This window comes from Pelodiscus sinensis, chromosome 2 (genome assembly GCF_052426305.1).
Source record: "Pelodiscus sinensis isolate ZL-2025 chromosome 2, ASM5242630v1, whole genome shotgun sequence".
Taxonomy (NCBI): Eukaryota; Metazoa; Chordata; order Testudines; family Trionychidae; genus Pelodiscus; species Pelodiscus sinensis.
Window position 1 is genome coordinate 114,658,870 of NC_143053.1, and position 16,913 is coordinate 114,675,782.

At 47.6% G+C, this 16,913-nt stretch overlaps 1 protein-coding gene across 1 annotated transcript in view; it reads left to right on the top strand.

Annotated features, from left to right (window-relative positions):
- Positions 1 to 4,395: 4,395 nt before the first annotated feature.
- The window catches only part of BLOC1S5 (biogenesis of lysosomal organelles complex 1 subunit 5), a 39,162-nt gene continuing 26,644 nt past the window's right edge, over positions 4,396 to 16,913 (top strand). The window contains exons 1-3 of the mRNA XM_075921282.2: positions 4,396 to 4,803; positions 7,531 to 7,613; positions 15,780 to 15,909. Of these exons, the coding sequence (XP_075777397.1) occupies positions 4,698 to 4,803; positions 7,531 to 7,613; positions 15,780 to 15,909 (319 nt within the window). The 5' untranslated portion in view covers positions 4,396 to 4,697. The remainder of the gene's footprint in view (positions 4,804 to 7,530; positions 7,614 to 15,779; positions 15,910 to 16,913) is intronic.

The following is a 16,913-nucleotide window of genomic DNA, read 5'->3' on the forward strand; positions in this document are numbered from 1 at the left end:
TTCCATATTTTTGACTTGATGACTACTTCGTATAATCTGACAGGTAAAGGCTCCACAAATATTGTCTTTTTATAGTAATCTCCTCCCTCCACCTCCCTTAATTTTTTAAAAAATATGCTTTGTGAATACGTTAGACAAGGCTGGGTAAACAAGCCTGGAAGTTTGTGGGGAGGGGAGCACGGATGCAGCAAATAAAGCATTTTTTAAAGGTAGGAGGAAAAGCTGAACAGAACAGGGATAATTTCAGGATGGCAGTGACGTATGCACTTACCTGCCACAATAGTTGACCTTGGTTCCATCCTATAATTCAGAACCTGACAATGTTCATGATACAAAAATACTGTCCTAGAAATGAAGTGATTCTAAACTCTTGGTCTTTCGACTACAGGATATTCCCATTAGCAAGTAAGTGAAAAGATGGGTTATAATGCTTGCAGGCAGAGAGGTGCAGAAGTTACCTGGGACACAGGGTACATCTATACTGCAAAAAAAACCCAAACTCTGGGGTATCGAGGCTCTGAACCTGGGACAACTGACTTAGTCTCCAGGGCTGTGTCCAGACTCAGGGGTTTTTTCGAAAAAAGTAGCCTTTTTTCGAAAAAACTTCACCTGCGTCTAGACTGCAGCCGCGTTCTTTCGAAATTAAATCGAAAGAATGCGGCTTTTCTTTTGACGGTGGTAAACCTAATTCCACGAGGAAGAACGCCTTCTTTCGAAAGTGCTCTTTCGAAAGAAGGCGTTCTTGACAGCAAACAGGCTTTTTAGAAAGAGAGCATCCAGACTCACTGGGTGCTTTCTTTCGAAAAAGCGGCTTGCTTTTTCGAAATTCCGCGTGCAGTCTAGACGCGCTCTTTTGAAAGAGGCTCTTTCGAAAGTATCTTTCGAAAGAGCCTCTTTCGAAAGAGGCTTGCAGTCTAGACATAGCCCAGGGGTTTGGGTTATGGAGCTAAAAGCTGTAAATATTCTTGTTTGTGCTACCCCAGGCTTTGAAGCAAGGAGAGGGTCTCAGCTTGAGTTCCAGACTGAGCCAAAACTTTGACACTGCATTTTTTAGCCCAGTAGTTTGAGCCCTGTGAGCCTATGTCACTTGACTTGGACTCTGAGACTTGCTGTTCTGGGGCTTTTTATGCAGTACAAAGAATGTGGAACCTTGAGAGGATTGCTGCTAGTGTTAAGTAGGGAGAAAATCAGTTGAGCAGCTTTGTCCATAATCAGTAGGGCTCAGTAGAACAAACAGAATAGCCTGTGCATGTTAATTATTTGCAGTCACAATAATAATTTCATCAAATAATAATTGTAATATGCTTTAGGATCTTTGGATGGAAGTGCAAAGTAGTAATAGTTGTTATTAAAATTTGCGAAACCCCTGTGACTTCACAGGAGGATATTTTCTCTCTGGCAAGAATAATTAGGCAACAGCCTTTCTCACATAATATTTATGGAACATGCAACATTTAGAGAATAAAGAGCAACATTTTTAAATTGCACAAATTATAAGAGAGTACCACTTGTCCTTAAGATTGCCTGGCCTTTCCAATTATAAGAGCTTGTTTTTAGAGTCTTATAATTTGCTAAACTTTAACTATTCTGAAAGAAATTTCCCATATGACAGTCTGTCAATTTTTTTAAAAGTTTCAGCAAAAATATTTCAGCCATTTCCTAGAACAAGACATGGGAAAAATACATTGTTTTCCCATGTATACAAAAAATTTTCTTATAAGCATTCCATTGGTAAGCTCTAGCACCATTCTTTGATGCAAGAACATGATATTTGGTAAGATAACTTTTTTGGCAGGAATAACAATACAGGAATAACAGAAGGCACCCCCCGCCCCCAGACAGGGGCTACTCTCTGGTGAACCTGGACCCGCTGAGGGCAGAGGCAACTTTGCGACAGACTCCCCTACCCCAGAGGCAGTTGGTGGGGGGAGGGGGAGACTGCACCATCAGTGCTGGGGGACCTGGCTTTTAAGCCAGCTCCAGCTCCTGCTCCCCTTCCTCTCCCTCTGGTAGAGAGGCAGCCAGAGGAGAGGGGGAAGAATTGAGTAGTCAACTCAACTACTCAGGTACCTAATATGATCATGTGTTGTAAGACTGTATATCATGATGCATATTTACAAGGGTGCTGAATTAAGGTTGTACAAGCAAATTTAATTCTGGCATCTCCTAACTTTTGAGTGCTTGATTTTGCAATCACAACAATCTGTGAAGCAAAATACAGGACTATGTAGCACTTTAAAGACTAACAAGATGGTTTATTAGATGAACTTTCGTGGGCCAGACCCACTTCCTCAGATCAAATAGTGGAAGAAAATAGTCACAACCATATATACCAAAGGATACAATTTAAAAAAAATGAACACATATGAAAAGAACAAATCATATGTGTTCATTTTTTAAAATTGTATCCTTTGGTATATATGGTTGTGACTATTTTCTTCCACTATTTGATCTGAGGAAGTGGGTCTGGCCCACGAAAGCTCATCATCTAATAAACCATCTTGTTAGTCTTTAAAGTGCTACATAGTCCTGTATTTTGCTTCAGCTACACCAGACTAACACGGCTACATTTCTATTACTTAACAATCTGTGAGTAATTGTTCATCTGCACATGCCATTAGAAGTGCATCCCACACTGACAAATTCAGTCTTTTTGCCAGCAATGTCTGTCACAGCTACGTGTACCTTGAGTTTACTTGTACCCCATACAAGGACATAAAAGAGTAGAGCAAACTAACATTCAGTTCCTCTCTCTGTTTCCTGGCTTTAAGATGGACCTGCTTACTGTTCACGGAACTGCTGGCTCTTTCTTCAGTTTCTACAGTACAGTTAGTTGTTGCCAACTGACATTTCATTAGTTTTGATTAGAAATGGGTTTAATTTCTTTCTGATATTAGCAGGGCTCAACAAATAATACAATCTACTCGCCCATGGCGAGTATAACTTCCCAGGTGTCTTTACGATCATCTTCTGCTTCAAAATCTGGCAAGTCAACAAGAAATGGGCTGCAAGAGAGATGAGCAGAGATGGGGAGATTCCAGACTAGGTCCCTTACTAAGATCTCCTTGAAGACTTCTGCAAACCACTGAGAGACTTTCTGGCCTAGTATAGTTACTGCTGAAGCTTGACCTCAGCATGGTACCAAAGCTTAAGTATTACACTGGTACTATTTGATGGTCTTCTTCCACCAGAGACTAACCAATCCCTGCCTCCAAACCAGGCAACATTCCACAGAAAAAGACTGATTGCCTCTGCTGCTCATTCCATGCAACTCAGGAGACCTGGATTCTATTCCTGACTTTGCCACTGGCCTGTGAGGTGGGTCACTTTGCCTCTCTCTGTAACCTATAAGGATAATGATACTCACCTCCCTTGTAAAGCTCTTTGAGGTGTATTAATGGGAAGTATTTATTGTTGGAACACAGTGCATAAAGAACCTATCAGCTGATTTAGCCTCAGTTCCTCTTACAAAGACAGGAAAAACAGGTATTTCTGACTTCTCATAATAACTTCCTAAACCAGGACTCCTCCTAAATAAGAGAAAGCTCAACCACTTGAGGGCTGTCTAGAGTTGCACACACCTGGCACTGTAGCACAAACTCAGTCAGCATGTATCAAAATGTGAGGCCCAGAAGCTTGTTTCCCCTTAGGATGCTATTAAACATTTTATAAGCATCCTTTTATCTCATTGGATGCTATGAAGAAAATTCTACAATTTTTTTTTTCTTTTAAAAAACTACTCTTCTGCATGATTTTACATGAAGGTATTCTTTACAAGACTCCAGACTCTTGCAGTGAAGGCTACTTAATAAACAGCAAAGTACAAAAACAAACAAACAAACAATAACCCAAACCCACTTCTATGTACTTTTACTCCGGCAGTGCCTGGCAAAGATGATCTGAGGAAGTGGGTCTGGCCCATGAAAGCTCATCATATAATAAACCATCTTGTTAGTCTTTAAAGTGCTACATTGTCCTGCATTTTGCTCCATTTGCAATGCACAGGCACAAAAGGGCAGAGTTAAGGTTGCTCGGGGAGATTGTATTCTGAATGTCCTCCTAGGGCTCTGATTTTCTGTGGCTTTACTTTCCGAGCTGCATCGGCTCAGCTGTTGTACAGAGAACACCATTTTGCACTCTGCCGGCCGCGGCCCTGAGCAGGCGCGAGATTACCCCCGGTCCTATGAACAGGGCGAAGTCGGGGCCCAGCTGTCACGGGGAGGGCGGGGCTTGCCCGTGTCAGGGCCCTGCCGCGGCTCCGGGACAAGCAGGCGGGGGCAGAAGCCGCTGCCCAGGACTAAGCCAGGGCCGCACTGGGAGAGACGCGGCGGGGGGCGGGGTCAGCTTAGCGCCAGCGTGACACATGTGGGCGGGTCGTCACGTGACGGGGGCGTGTACTCCCCGCGGCTCAGTCAAGGCCGAAAGGGGGACCACGGTTACCCCGGCAGCAGCGCGAGCAAGGAACTCCCCTGACGCGAGGAAGGGCGGCCCAGCCCGGCGCAGCCCAGTGACGTCACACCGAGGCGTTGGGAAGGAAGAGGAAGCTAAAGGGCTGCAGAGGGCGACGTGAAACCGCGGGGACGCCTCAGCGCAGGCGCCTCCCTCCCGCCTTGCCCAGGGTCCGCGGCGCATGCGCGTGGTGGCGCCCGTAGCGCGGTCGGGCGCCCCTGTGCGGCCGGCGCTGGACGCGCGGCACCATGAGCGGCGGCCCCGGCACCCCGGGGAAACCCGCGGCGGCACCCGCGCTCCCCGCCGGCCGGAAACGGGACTCGGTGGGGGCGCCGGCCCATCCCGTTATCAAGGGTAAGGAGCCGCCCTGAGACCTCCCGCCGCTCCCCCGCCTCGCTGGCTCCGCCCGGCCCCCTCACCCCGCTGCCCCGTCCCCCTGGGCGCCTCGGCGCTGGCCGGGAGTCGGGCAGCAGCAAGTGGGGCCCATCAGGCCGGTGGCTGCGCCTGCACGAGCCAGAAGCCCCAAATAGCGGGACTGTCCCCACCTGGTCACCCTAAGTTCTCTCCTTTCTCCCCCCCCCCCCCCCCCCAGCCTGCAGAGCGGCTGAGCGCTCAGCAAGATCCAGGGAGGAGCGAGAACGGGGTTTGGCTAAAGAGCACCCGTGATCATAGGTCCTGGCATTGTGGGTCAGTATCCTGGGACTGGAGCACTCACGGGGATAAATGAGTGGGTGCAGAGTAGGGATGTAAAAGTATAACCATTTACATGGGTCTTGTTAACTGTTATATACAGGCTCCTGCCCCACTCCTGGTGCACAGGCAGAGCAGGGTGACAGTAGGCAGGAGCTGGTACATGCCAGGAACTAGGGATGTTACATTTAAATTAATCGAATAGTCCATGGAATGTCCATCAACTGACTATTCCCTTCGTCTTTGAACTGTAGCAGGAGCTGGGCAAAAGTGCAAGCCCCTCAGGGAGCGCAAAGCCAGAGGGGGACTGGCCCCATGCTCCCTGCGCCTCAGCCGTTGAAATGTACAAGAGGGCCAGCAGAGACTCCCTGCTGGCCCCTCACTTCCTGCTGTTCCTCAGCCTTTGAAATGTACAAGATCCTGGGTGGGGCTAGCAGGACTTTCTACTGGAAGCAAGGGAGGGGAAGGAAGCAACTAGTTGAGTAGTAGCTTACATCCCTACTAGGAACCATCTTAAAAGCTGGCTTACAGCACATACTGGCTCCTGGAGAGCTGGCTGTCACCCCATGCTGTGGGTGCGTGTAGCCACTCAGATTTTCAGTGGTTACATGGTTACCTGATTACCGGCTTTCTAACATCCTTAGTATGGAGTACCCTTGGTGCCAAGTTCCTCACCCCCTTTCTCCCCACTTCTTGTCTGTTAGTGGCCCTGCTGATCTATGCCTACCCCACGTCTACACAAGCCACCTGTTATTTCGAAATATTTTTTGAAATAATGGTCACGCTATTTCGCCATCCCGGTAAACTTCATTGCATAAGGGATGTCTCCAAATAGTGTGTTGTTTTGAAATTTGACTCTGTGTAGCTAAACTATTTTGAAATAGTTTTGAAATAAGATATACAATTTGTGCTACACAAATTGCGTATCTTATTTCAAGTTTAGGGTGCTGTGTAGACACACTTTTAGGGACACATTATGGCATAATTTTTCCGTACAGAGTTTCTTGCATCTTTTTCTTGCATCTTTCTCTATGAATCAGTTCATACTTGATCAGAAACCATCTGGTTCTGTATCCTATCTCTGATAGCAAACTAGCCTGTTATAACAATTATTTTATAACACTTGTTTTTGAACTCTTCCTTCTGATGCTACTCTCCACTTCTGAAGTAGGCCTAGCAAGAATGTCATTTTTAATCACTGGACAATACTGTTGCCTTTTCATTTCATTTCTAGCTTCTGCAGCTCAAAATGCGGTGGTGGCCTGATTTTCGTAGGCTCTCATGTTCGTGTGTTTTCTTGTATTGCGTTCACCCATTGAAATTATATCCTGTTTCTTTGTACTAAGACCCATATTCTCAGATTTAAGTGCCTAATTTTAAACCCATTAATTGTTGTATGGATCTTCAGAGGTGCTGGCCATGCAGCTTTGCTTTGAACAAGTCAGTGAGATTTTCGGAACCCCACACATTGGAAAATGGATTTACTTAATGAGATCCCCTAACAAACCTCTAACTTTAAGAACCCATATCTTAAAAATGAAGACTTAGAGATCCTTGCACCTATCCTTTAAAATTTTCCACTTTTCTTGCCTTCCTTTTCAAGGGCTGTATGCTCTTCAGATATTAAGTAGAGGTTGAAGTAGGACAAAAATCAGAATTTGTAAGATTCATTAAGTGATGATATGTAGCATTTTACCATAAACAGTATTTATTGCAAACTTTGTCCATAATTTCCATTTTCCCAAACTTGAAATAACTCACTTATCTGGGGCAGGTAGGAAATATTTGTAAGCAAGTTCCCTCAACTGTAGAATCAAGGCTTTCATTTACAAAATATATATCTTAGGCACTAGAGTTGCAAAGAAAACCTTCCAAATTAGTTCCAAACTGGAGTAGTATTGTCTTTTAGAGTTGCAGATGTGCCTTCACTGATGCGTACAGCTTTCCCAAACTGTAGCAGAGTGGAAACTGACAAGAAACAATCACTCTGCTTTGCTTCTTGTCATATCTAAGTAGCATCAGAAGCAGATATTACAGCTATCCTTTGGGGGTGAAACCTCCAACAGTGGGTAATAGGTGGGGGAATAGAAACCCCGCCTGTACTCTCACAGCAGCCAAGAAGCACCTGTATGGCAGAATATTGTTTTTTTGTGACATTTGTTTGAAGATGGTGGGTTTGTTGAATAGCCAGGAAGTCTATCTAATTTAATACTATCACACAGCGTTAGTTGAAATCTTCTATTAGTTTGCCTGTCCTTTGGATAATGGTGTATTTTTATTTTTAACTTCTGCTTTTGTTGACATACATTATGCTTCACAGTGTTCTCTAGCCTATTTCAGATTACTGTATGTATTTAGAAAATAAAACTTTGGATTTCATTACTCTTCTAGATGTTGGAGAAATTTATTCCCGACTGCTGGATCACAGGCCAATTATTCAAGGAGAAATACGTTACTTTATTAAAGAATTTGAAGTAAGTGTTTGTTTTAAAAGAGAAAATGTAGTATAAAATGATACTTCATTGATATGTTTTATATTTCCAGGGACATTTCTCTCAAACTCATTGTAAGGGGAGAAATAAATCATCTTCTATCATGACAGCCATATCTATACCTGTTCCTTTCAAACACAGGGGACAGGGCTTTTACCAACGTTCCCTCTAATTTTTCCCACCAATGTGCAGAGTGCATTTTTAATGTGCACCAACATAGAGGTGTGCAACACATCACCTTCATTTTAGTGGTAGGGGTGGGGCCGAGGTGTTTGCTTTGTGGGAGGGAGCTTGAGACTGAGGCAGAGGGTGGAGGTGCATGGGTGTGAGGACTTCAGCTGGGGGTGTGAGCTCTGTGGTGGGGCCAGAAATGAAGGGTTTGGAGTGCAGGAGGGTGTTCTGGGGCTATGGCAGGGAGAGAGGACTTCCTACAGCTTTTTCACCTCAACAGCAGCATCTGGACTGAGGGGAGAGATGCCTCTCCCCCTCATGGGGATGGGGTAACAGGATAGGCACTCTTTCTCTGGCCTAGTAAGTCTGGGCTAGTGCTAAGTTTGGGCCAGGGGAAGGGCGCCCTGGCTATGGCAGGTCCAGGCTGCTCTGGCCATGGCTGGGTTCAGACTAGGGGAGGGGCACCATGGCAGGGAGGGGCCACAGCAGAGTTGGGGCAAGTGGAGGGGTGCTGGCTGCAGCAGGTCTGGTCCAACCCATTACTTTCTGATCCAGAAGAAAACTGGTGGTTGGTGCCCCATCCTGGACCTTTGATGAATTTGTTTAAAATGCAAACTACAACTCTACAAGATGGTTACTCTTACCACTATTATTGCAGCACTGGAATTATTATTATATTTTTGCTCTACTATTATTGCAGAACTGGTTCTTGACCTTCAATCTTTAAGATGCATTCTTTCATATTATAATTCACCCTGTCCAAAGGTGATTTCTCTGATTTGTTGTAAAAAAAGACTACTATCACTACAGTGTACTGCCTTTCAGGCTGTTAGCAGCCCCCTGGGGGTTCTTCAAGATCTTTTTGGTTTCCTTTGGCATTGTCTTTCCATATTTGGATAACTGTCTCCTCAAGGCCCCATCAGAGACTGACACACTCTGAGCCATCTGCATGACAATAGACTTTAGCACTGGTATAACACCTGGAATTCGTTGGTGCACAATTGGATGCCATACATGACACTCCAGTGGTGACACAACTGAACAAATTAACGTAAGGCAGTGGTCCCCAACCTTTAGAGGCGCCCAGGGGTGGGGCCACTCACGCGCCGGGCGCCCGGGGGCGGGGCTGCACGTCCTGGGGCACGCCAGGGGTGGGGATGCCCTTGCACCCGGCGCCAGCATGTGCCCCGGGGCCGCCCGAGCGCCTTGTGACATCAAGATGCAGACCAAGATTGATGTCTACAATGCCGTAGTCATCCCAGCGTTGTTATATGGAGCTTAAGTTTGGACTCCCTATAGATGACATATTAAAGATCTGGAGAAATTCCACCAAAGGTACCTCAGGAGAATATTGGGCATCACATGGCAGGACCGATTGACCAACATTAGTGTCCTTGCAGAAGCTGATTCCTGCAGCATCGAGGCAATAGTCGTCCACAGGCAGCTATGATGATCTGGGCACATGGTCAGGATGCCTGACACATGCTTGCCTGAACAAATTTTCTATGCTCCGCTGAGGACTGGAAAGAGGTCTCGTGGTGGGCAGAGGAAGCACTATAGGGATGTCCTTAAGAATACCTTGGTAAAGTGTGGCATTGATGCTGACACCTGGGAGAGGCAGGTGAAGTATCAGGTAACCTGGAGGACCACCATCAAGAACAGTGCACGACACTTTGTGATCAAGTGACGTCTCCATGGAGAAAGTCAGAGAGTCTAATGTAAGGAGGATGCCTACGTCCGCATCAGCACCGCTGGTGTCGGCGCTGACAGAGATAGAGATCTCACATGCACCCACTGCCAGAGAGTGTTCCTTGCCAGAATTGGCCTATCTTAGCTACATACTCATCAGTTATAGGCGTTCAAGGGAAAAATCTGACTCAATTTGTGGGATACCAGAGAGAGAAACCTGAAGTAAACTTGACCATTTTTGTAGTCTAAACAAAACCTATGTTTTACAGTGTCTGCAACCTACTGTGGAAGTGCAAAATAGAACAAATATATATTTGTTATATATAGAACAAAATACCTTAATATTCCAGACACCTCCAAATGCCTAAGTGTATTAGAGAGAGTGTGTATTCGTAGGTGCAATACAAATATTTCATCTATTTGGAAATGTACACTGCACTTATCACCAAGGCTTCTTGGTCACTCTATATCAGTGGTCCCCAACCATTTGGGGTTGCCGGGCGCCAGGGGGTGTGGCCGTTCGCCCGCCGGGGGGGCGGGGCCCCCCCATAGCCGCATTCCGGGGGCCCCCATAGCCGCATTCCGGGGGCCGGCGCTCTCCCCTCAAGCGCTGCGCGCCCGGGGCCGGCGCTCTCTCCCCCCCCCCCCAAGCGCCGCGTGCCCAGGGCCGGCGCTGGCGCTCTCTCCCCCCACCCTCCCCCAAGTGCCGCGTGCCCGGGGCCGGCGCTGGCGCTCTCCCCCCCCCCCATGCGCCGCGGGGGTCAATCTGCGGCGCCCCCGGGGCCGGCGCTCACCGTGTGCCCCCGGGGCCGGCTCCAGCACTGTGCATGCGCCACGTGCCCGGGACCAGGCCAGCCCTGAGCACTTGGCGGGCACCGACAAATGTCCCCGCGGGCGCCATGGCGCCCGCGGGCACCGTGTTGGGGACCACGGCTCTATATCAATGCAAGCAATGACACCAGACCACTTACTGCTGGCTTAGCATGGAAAGGTGTCCTACCCTGGAGGTGTCCTACTATGGAGGATGGAATAAGGCTGCCCTCCAGAAACCTTGTGAGAAGGCTCAGAGCATTCCTATCTGAGGGTATGTCTACACTACAGCGCTAATTCGAACTAACGCATCCAGACTAAAAAACTAGTTCGAATTAGTGTTTTGCTAATTCGAACTAGCATGTCCACATTAAGTGGACCCTGAACAGGGCTTAAGGATGGCCGGAAGCAGTGCCGGCAGGGAATCAGATGAGGACTTAGAGCGTGGAGCTGCTGTCTCAGGCTAGCCGAGGGCTGTGCTTAAAAGGACCCGACCCCCACCCCGGACAGACAGTTCTCAGGGGTGTCCCGCTTGCAAAGCAGTCCTGGCTTGGATTGCCCGGAGTACCCACACTGGGCACATCACAGCACTAGGCCATCAGACCGGCTGCACTTGCCGCAGGCTGCCATCTGGAGGGGGGGAAATGGGGGCCTGCAGGAGAGGTTCCACCCCCAGAAGCCCGCAGAGACAGCCCAGTCCTCCCCATCGGGGGCTCGTACCCCATTCCTCCCTCACCTCCTTCCACTTACCCTTCCCTAGCCCCCCTTCCTGATGTACAAAATAAAGGACAATTGTGTTCAAAAATAGACTCTCTCCTTATTGAACAAAACTGGGGGAGACTGGGAAAAGGAGGTGGGAGAGGGGAGGGCAACTACAATGATGAGGGGTTTGGAACAGGTCCCATATGAAGAGAGGCTAAAGAGACTGGGACTTTTCAGCTTAGAAAAGAGGAGATGGAGGGGGGGATACGATAGAGGTCTATAAAAGCATGAGTGGGGTGGAGAGGGTGCATCCAGAAAAGTTCTTCATTAGTTCCCATAATAGAAGGACTAGAGGACACCAAAGGAAAGGAATGGGTAGCAGGCTTCAAACTAACAACAGAAAGTTCTTCACAAAGCAAATAGTCAACCTGCGGAACTCCTTGCTGCAGGAGGCTGTGAAGGCTAGAACTAGAACAGAGCTTAAAGAGAAGTGAGATCAATTCATGGAGGTTGGGTCCATGGAGTGCTATTAGCCAGGAGGTAGGAGTGGTGTCCCTGCCCGAAGTTTGTGGAAGGCTGGAGAAGGATGGCACAAGACAAATGGCTTGGTCACTGTCTTTGGTCCATTCCCCTCCAGGGTCCCTAGGGTTGGCCGCTGTCGGCAGACAGGCTACTGGGCTAGATGGACCTTTGGTCTGACCCAGTACGGCCATTCTAAGCTCAGGGCTCAGGGTCGGGGGTCTCAGTGGACCACCTTGATTTTCATGCAAACCTGCTCCTGGGTGGCCAGGCTGGCAGCTCTCCTGCCCCAGACGGCCGCTTTCCTGTGCCTAGTGCGGAGGTCGTGGACAAGGTCCACGATGTCTGCACTAGACCAGGCGGGTGCCCACCTCTTGCGGTCCTGGGCAAGCTCCCGGGAGCCGCCAGCCTGGTCCCGGGAAGAGGGGGAGGGCTGGGGGGCATCAGGTGGGTGGCTCGATCCGTGCCAGGTGCAGGGTCTGCTGGCTGGGTGCTGGCAGGCTTGCACCTGGCACGGGCACCGTAGCCAGCCCGTGCCCCTTTAAAGGGGCCGGGGCCGGGAGGGGGGCATACGAGTTTCCCTGGTGTTGGCCAGAGTGGCCACCAGGGAAAGCTGGGGAGGGCTAGCCTCCCACTAGTTCGAATTAAGAGGCTACACACCCCTTAATTCGAACTAGTAAGTTCGAACTAGGCTTAGTCCTCGTAGAATGAGGTTTACCTAGTTCGAACTAAGCGCTCCGCTAGTTCGAATTAACTTTGTAGTGTAGACATACCCTGAGAGTTTCATGGAGACATGCAGGGAGGATTCCTGCTCCATCTCCAGATGCATTAACAAATTGTTCTGGGCCCCCTGTATTGTGTAAACATAGTGTGTACCACTCATCACATCCAATTGCCTTAGCCTGCTTGTAGCAAGAAAAAAATTGTGAATTCACCAGATGTGCCATTCCCAGGATCAGTGCCCGACTGTGAGGCGTCCTGGGAGTAGGGGATCGTCTCCAAGGTTATAAAAAGTTCTTGGCTCTTGCCGCTCACTGGCTGGCCATGTTCTGTGTCCTCCTCCTCCTCTTCTCCCCCCCCCCCCCTCCACTACACTGTCCTCCACACTGCTGCCTTGTGTCTTGGGAGGATTCCATGATCTAGCTTGGGAAGCTGGTTGGATCCCCTGTAGGACCACATGCAGCTGGTCGTAGAAGCGGCATGTTTGCAGCGATGCACCAGACAGCCCACTTGCCTCATTTATCTTGTGATAGAACTTCCTCAGCTCCTTTATTTTAACTCCACACTGCTGGGCATCCCTTGGCATATCCTTTCTCCACCATGCACTTGCAATCTTTGCATAGATATTGGGGTTTCTTTTGCTGGTTCAGCATTCAAAGAGAATGGATTCCTCTGCCCTTGCCTCAGTGAGGTTTAGGATCTTCTTCATACTCAATGCTGGTGCTCATTTGCATCCCTGGAACTGGAGCTCATGGAACTTGAACTCATGGCCACATGTGCTGCTCAGGTGTGCTGCCTGCTCTGAGATATACTTGAAATGCTGGTCACATGGGAAATGAAATTCAAATTTTCCCAGAACTTTTCCTGTTCATCTGGAGAATAGTAAAGGTTCAAGTTCTGGCCAAAGTGGTCACAGTGGGGCATTGTGAGATGCCTCCTGGAGGCCAAAAATGTCGACTTTCACAATCCTGGGTCTACACTACTGTAAATTTGACCATGCAAGGTTGAATTTTGAATTGCTCAGTGTAAAAGCAGGAGTACTGAAATCAACTTCAGTGGCCCTTAGAGTTGACAGAACGGGCTTGGTAGTGTGCACATATTGTTTAGAAAATCACCCTCATATGGCTAAATTCAACCTTAACTCCTAGTTAGACCAGGTCTCAGTGAGTGAATAGGTGAGTTTTCCTTGATTGTTTGGGAGCTGTGAGCACAAACAAACATAAAGGATCAAATTTTGTTTGGCATATGAAGGGCTAGTCATTTAATGTGTGCAACTACTTACAAGTGTTGATTTGACCAACCTTGTTACTGATTTGGTCTAATGGAATATTTTAAAAATATGTTTGCATGAAAGTGTGCTAGATGCAATCTGTGCATAACATATGATATTACTGGGTCTTAAGCTAAGCAAGGTCTGATTGGCTAATTAGTTCAGTGGGAGAGACATCAGTGAATATATTGCTAGATATGATACAGTATACAGTAACCTTAATTCACAGCGTAATTTGAAGGGGACTGTTATGAGAATTGAGATGCTGATCCTAAAAATAAGCATGATCATTTGTGGATATAGTTGCTATGAGTTCTTTCATTATTGCTGTAGCTATTACCGAATTTGGACTTCTGTCTGGATACAGTAAACTTCCGATAATCTGGCACCTTAAGGACCCAGGGGGTGCCGGATTATCAGATATGCCGGAGTACCGGAAGGGGGGCTATGAGGAGTCTGGGGTTGGGGGGTCAGCGGGGAACTGCACAGTGTGAGAAAGGGCAGTGCTGTGGGACCAACCTGGCAGCACTCTAGCTGTTCTGCCCCTGGCTTCCTCAAGTCAGCCGCTGGTCAGTTTCAGAAGCGGCAGACTTGGGGAAGCTGAGGGCAGAGCAGCTGGGGTGCTCTGCCCTAGGGCTTCCCCAAGTCCACCGCTGCTGAAACTGACCAGCGGTGAACTTGGGGAAGCCGGGGGCAGAGCAGCTCCAATTGTCCGGCTGGTCGGAGTACTTCTGGGTTGCAGTTGGTGCCGGACTATCAGGAGTGCCAGACCACTGGATGCCGGACAATTGGGCTATGTCTACACTGGCGGCTTCTTGCGCAAGAACATCTTGTGCAAGGGTTCTTGTGGAAGAAGTCTTGCAAAAGAAAATGTCCACACTGCCATGTGCGTGCTGTGCTTTTGCGCAAGAGCTCCCATGGCAGTGTGGACGCTCTCTTGCGCAAAAAAGCTCTGATGGCCATTTTAGCCATAGAGCTTTCTTGCGCAAGAAATCCCTGCCGAGCGTCCACACTGCCCTCTTGAGCAAGAGCTCCTGCGCAATAGGGCTTACACCTGATAAAAAAGAGCGTAAATCTTGCGCAGGGAGCCCTCTCTTACCACGCCGTACTGTAAATTTCCTTGTGCAAGAGCGGGCGGGCAGAGTGGATGCTCTGCAGATTCTTGTGCAAGAACAGCTGTACTTGTGCAAGAAGCCGTGAGTGTAGACATAGCCATGGAGTTTTACTGTACTTGGATTAACTGCTTCTACAAAAGTATTAAACTTATCTGGTAGTTTACTAAGTACTGTATTCTTTAGTTCCAATCCTATTATGTTGTATAGGTGCTGGTGATTGGTTTTAAACCATTACTAGTTTCATTTGTGACATTATCTTTGTTACACTAAGACTTATTTTACAAACAGATCTTTGTGGGAGGACTTCTGTTATCTGCCTATATGTACCCCTGTTTGTATCAGTTATACCTAAGTGCAGGGTTTTGCTGCATGGGGCGGTTTGCAGGTTCAGCGCATGAATATATTTGTGAATGAAGAATTCCTGACATGCTAGTTTACAGATTTATTGGGTGCAGAAAGAGGTACAGGACCCACTTGTATTACAACATTCTAACCAGTGCTTTGAATCATAATTTCACTGGCCATCAAATTTACCTGTATTTTTTTAAAATATGTTTTCAGTTAATTTAGTTTTTAGTTCTGTATGGTAGAAATGTCCTTGTTCCATTCTGTGTATTGTTACATTTAAAAACAAATTCAGGCTTAATGTATTATGTGCATATATACATGTATATTTAGTTGCTTTAAGGATGTTGCCACAGTATGATTAACTTCTTGCAGAATATTTAGCTATTGATTCTTTATATTTTTACAAAAGGTAAGAAAACAGTTAAAGAATGATGAATTGTATCCAGCTGTTAACGAATAAGGTTGATGTATTACTGAGGTAAAGGAGAAAATGTTAGACAAGCTTCATTTTGAACGAGTGAAAAATAATTGCCACAAGATGGCAGTAAAACTTTAGCAAAATAAATAGTATTCTGAGGTTTTAAAAGATTATTTCTAAAAATAATTATTTTCACACACATTTACATTTTGAAGGAAAAGGGTATGGCACTGAAAAGGTTAAGATCTACATCTTATTAGACTCCTTTCCTATCCAGCCTTTCTTTAATATTTGTGCTCATTTTTTTTCTTTTTACAATCATTGTAAAGAGCCACATATGGTATGTGCTAATGAAAAGAACTTTCCATTTTCACTTTTCCTAACAGGAAAAACGTGGCCTCCGAGAAGTGAGAGTTCTTGAAAACCTTAAGACCATGATCTGTGAAACAAATGACCAAACTCTCCCTACATGTGAACAGGTGATGCGTGACAATCTGAATGAAGCATTCAAGAGATGTAAGCAAGAAGTAGTTAGTTTTCTATATCATAGTATTTAAAAAATAATAATTTCAAAAAGTTGGAACTCAAATTATGATCCTTGCTAAAATTGCTATCATATAATAAGTAGGGCTGTCAATTGACATGCGTTAACGCCTGCGATTAACGCAGTCCAGGATTAACACGTTAAATTTTGTAATGCATTAATCGCAGGCGTTAATGTTGCACTGCCCCTTTGAAGCACCGCTGTGGCGTTCAAAGGGGCAGCGCAACGTGGAGCCCGGGATCAGCTGGGGACTCCCCAGCTGACCCCAGGCTCCATTGCTCCTTTGAAACGTGCAGTGGCAGTGTTTCAAAGGAGCCGCCGCCTCACAGCTGAGCCAGGGATCACAATTAAATTTTTTAGTTGCTTGAGAGCCCTAAGAATAAGTCTTGTGCATAAGTCACAGAGGCAGCAGCATGGGCAGGGTCAGGTGGGAGCTGGTGCTTGAGAGGGGGCAATGTGGTGCTCTGCAGGAGCCAGTACACAACCACCAGCTCCCACGGAGCCATTTGGACATCCCCCCACTCCCTGCACTAGTGTCTCTGTATAAAAGGCAGCAGCATGAGAATGGGAGGGGGCACAGGCAGGAGCCATAACACACAGGGAGCCATCTTTTCCCCACTTTGCTGCCTCCCACAGAGGCAGCAGCGTGGGGAGACAGGTGAGAGCTAGTGCTCGGGAGGAGCCAGCTCCCATAGAGCCACATTTCCCCCCTCCCCGCTGCTGCCTCTAATAGAGATAGGGTGACCAGATGGGTATAAAAAAAATACCGGACACACATGATCTCAGAACGGGGGGAGGCGGGAGTCGGCCAGCCGGAAGGGGAGTGGGGCTGGTTAGGAGCGGGTTGGGGGGAGTGGAGCTGTCCCGGGGGAACCAGCTGGCAGGAATCTGGGCTGGCCGGGAGTGGGTTGGGGAGAGTGGAGCTAGCCGGGGGCGGGGAACCGGCTGGCAGGGAGCGGGGATGACCCTGGCGCAC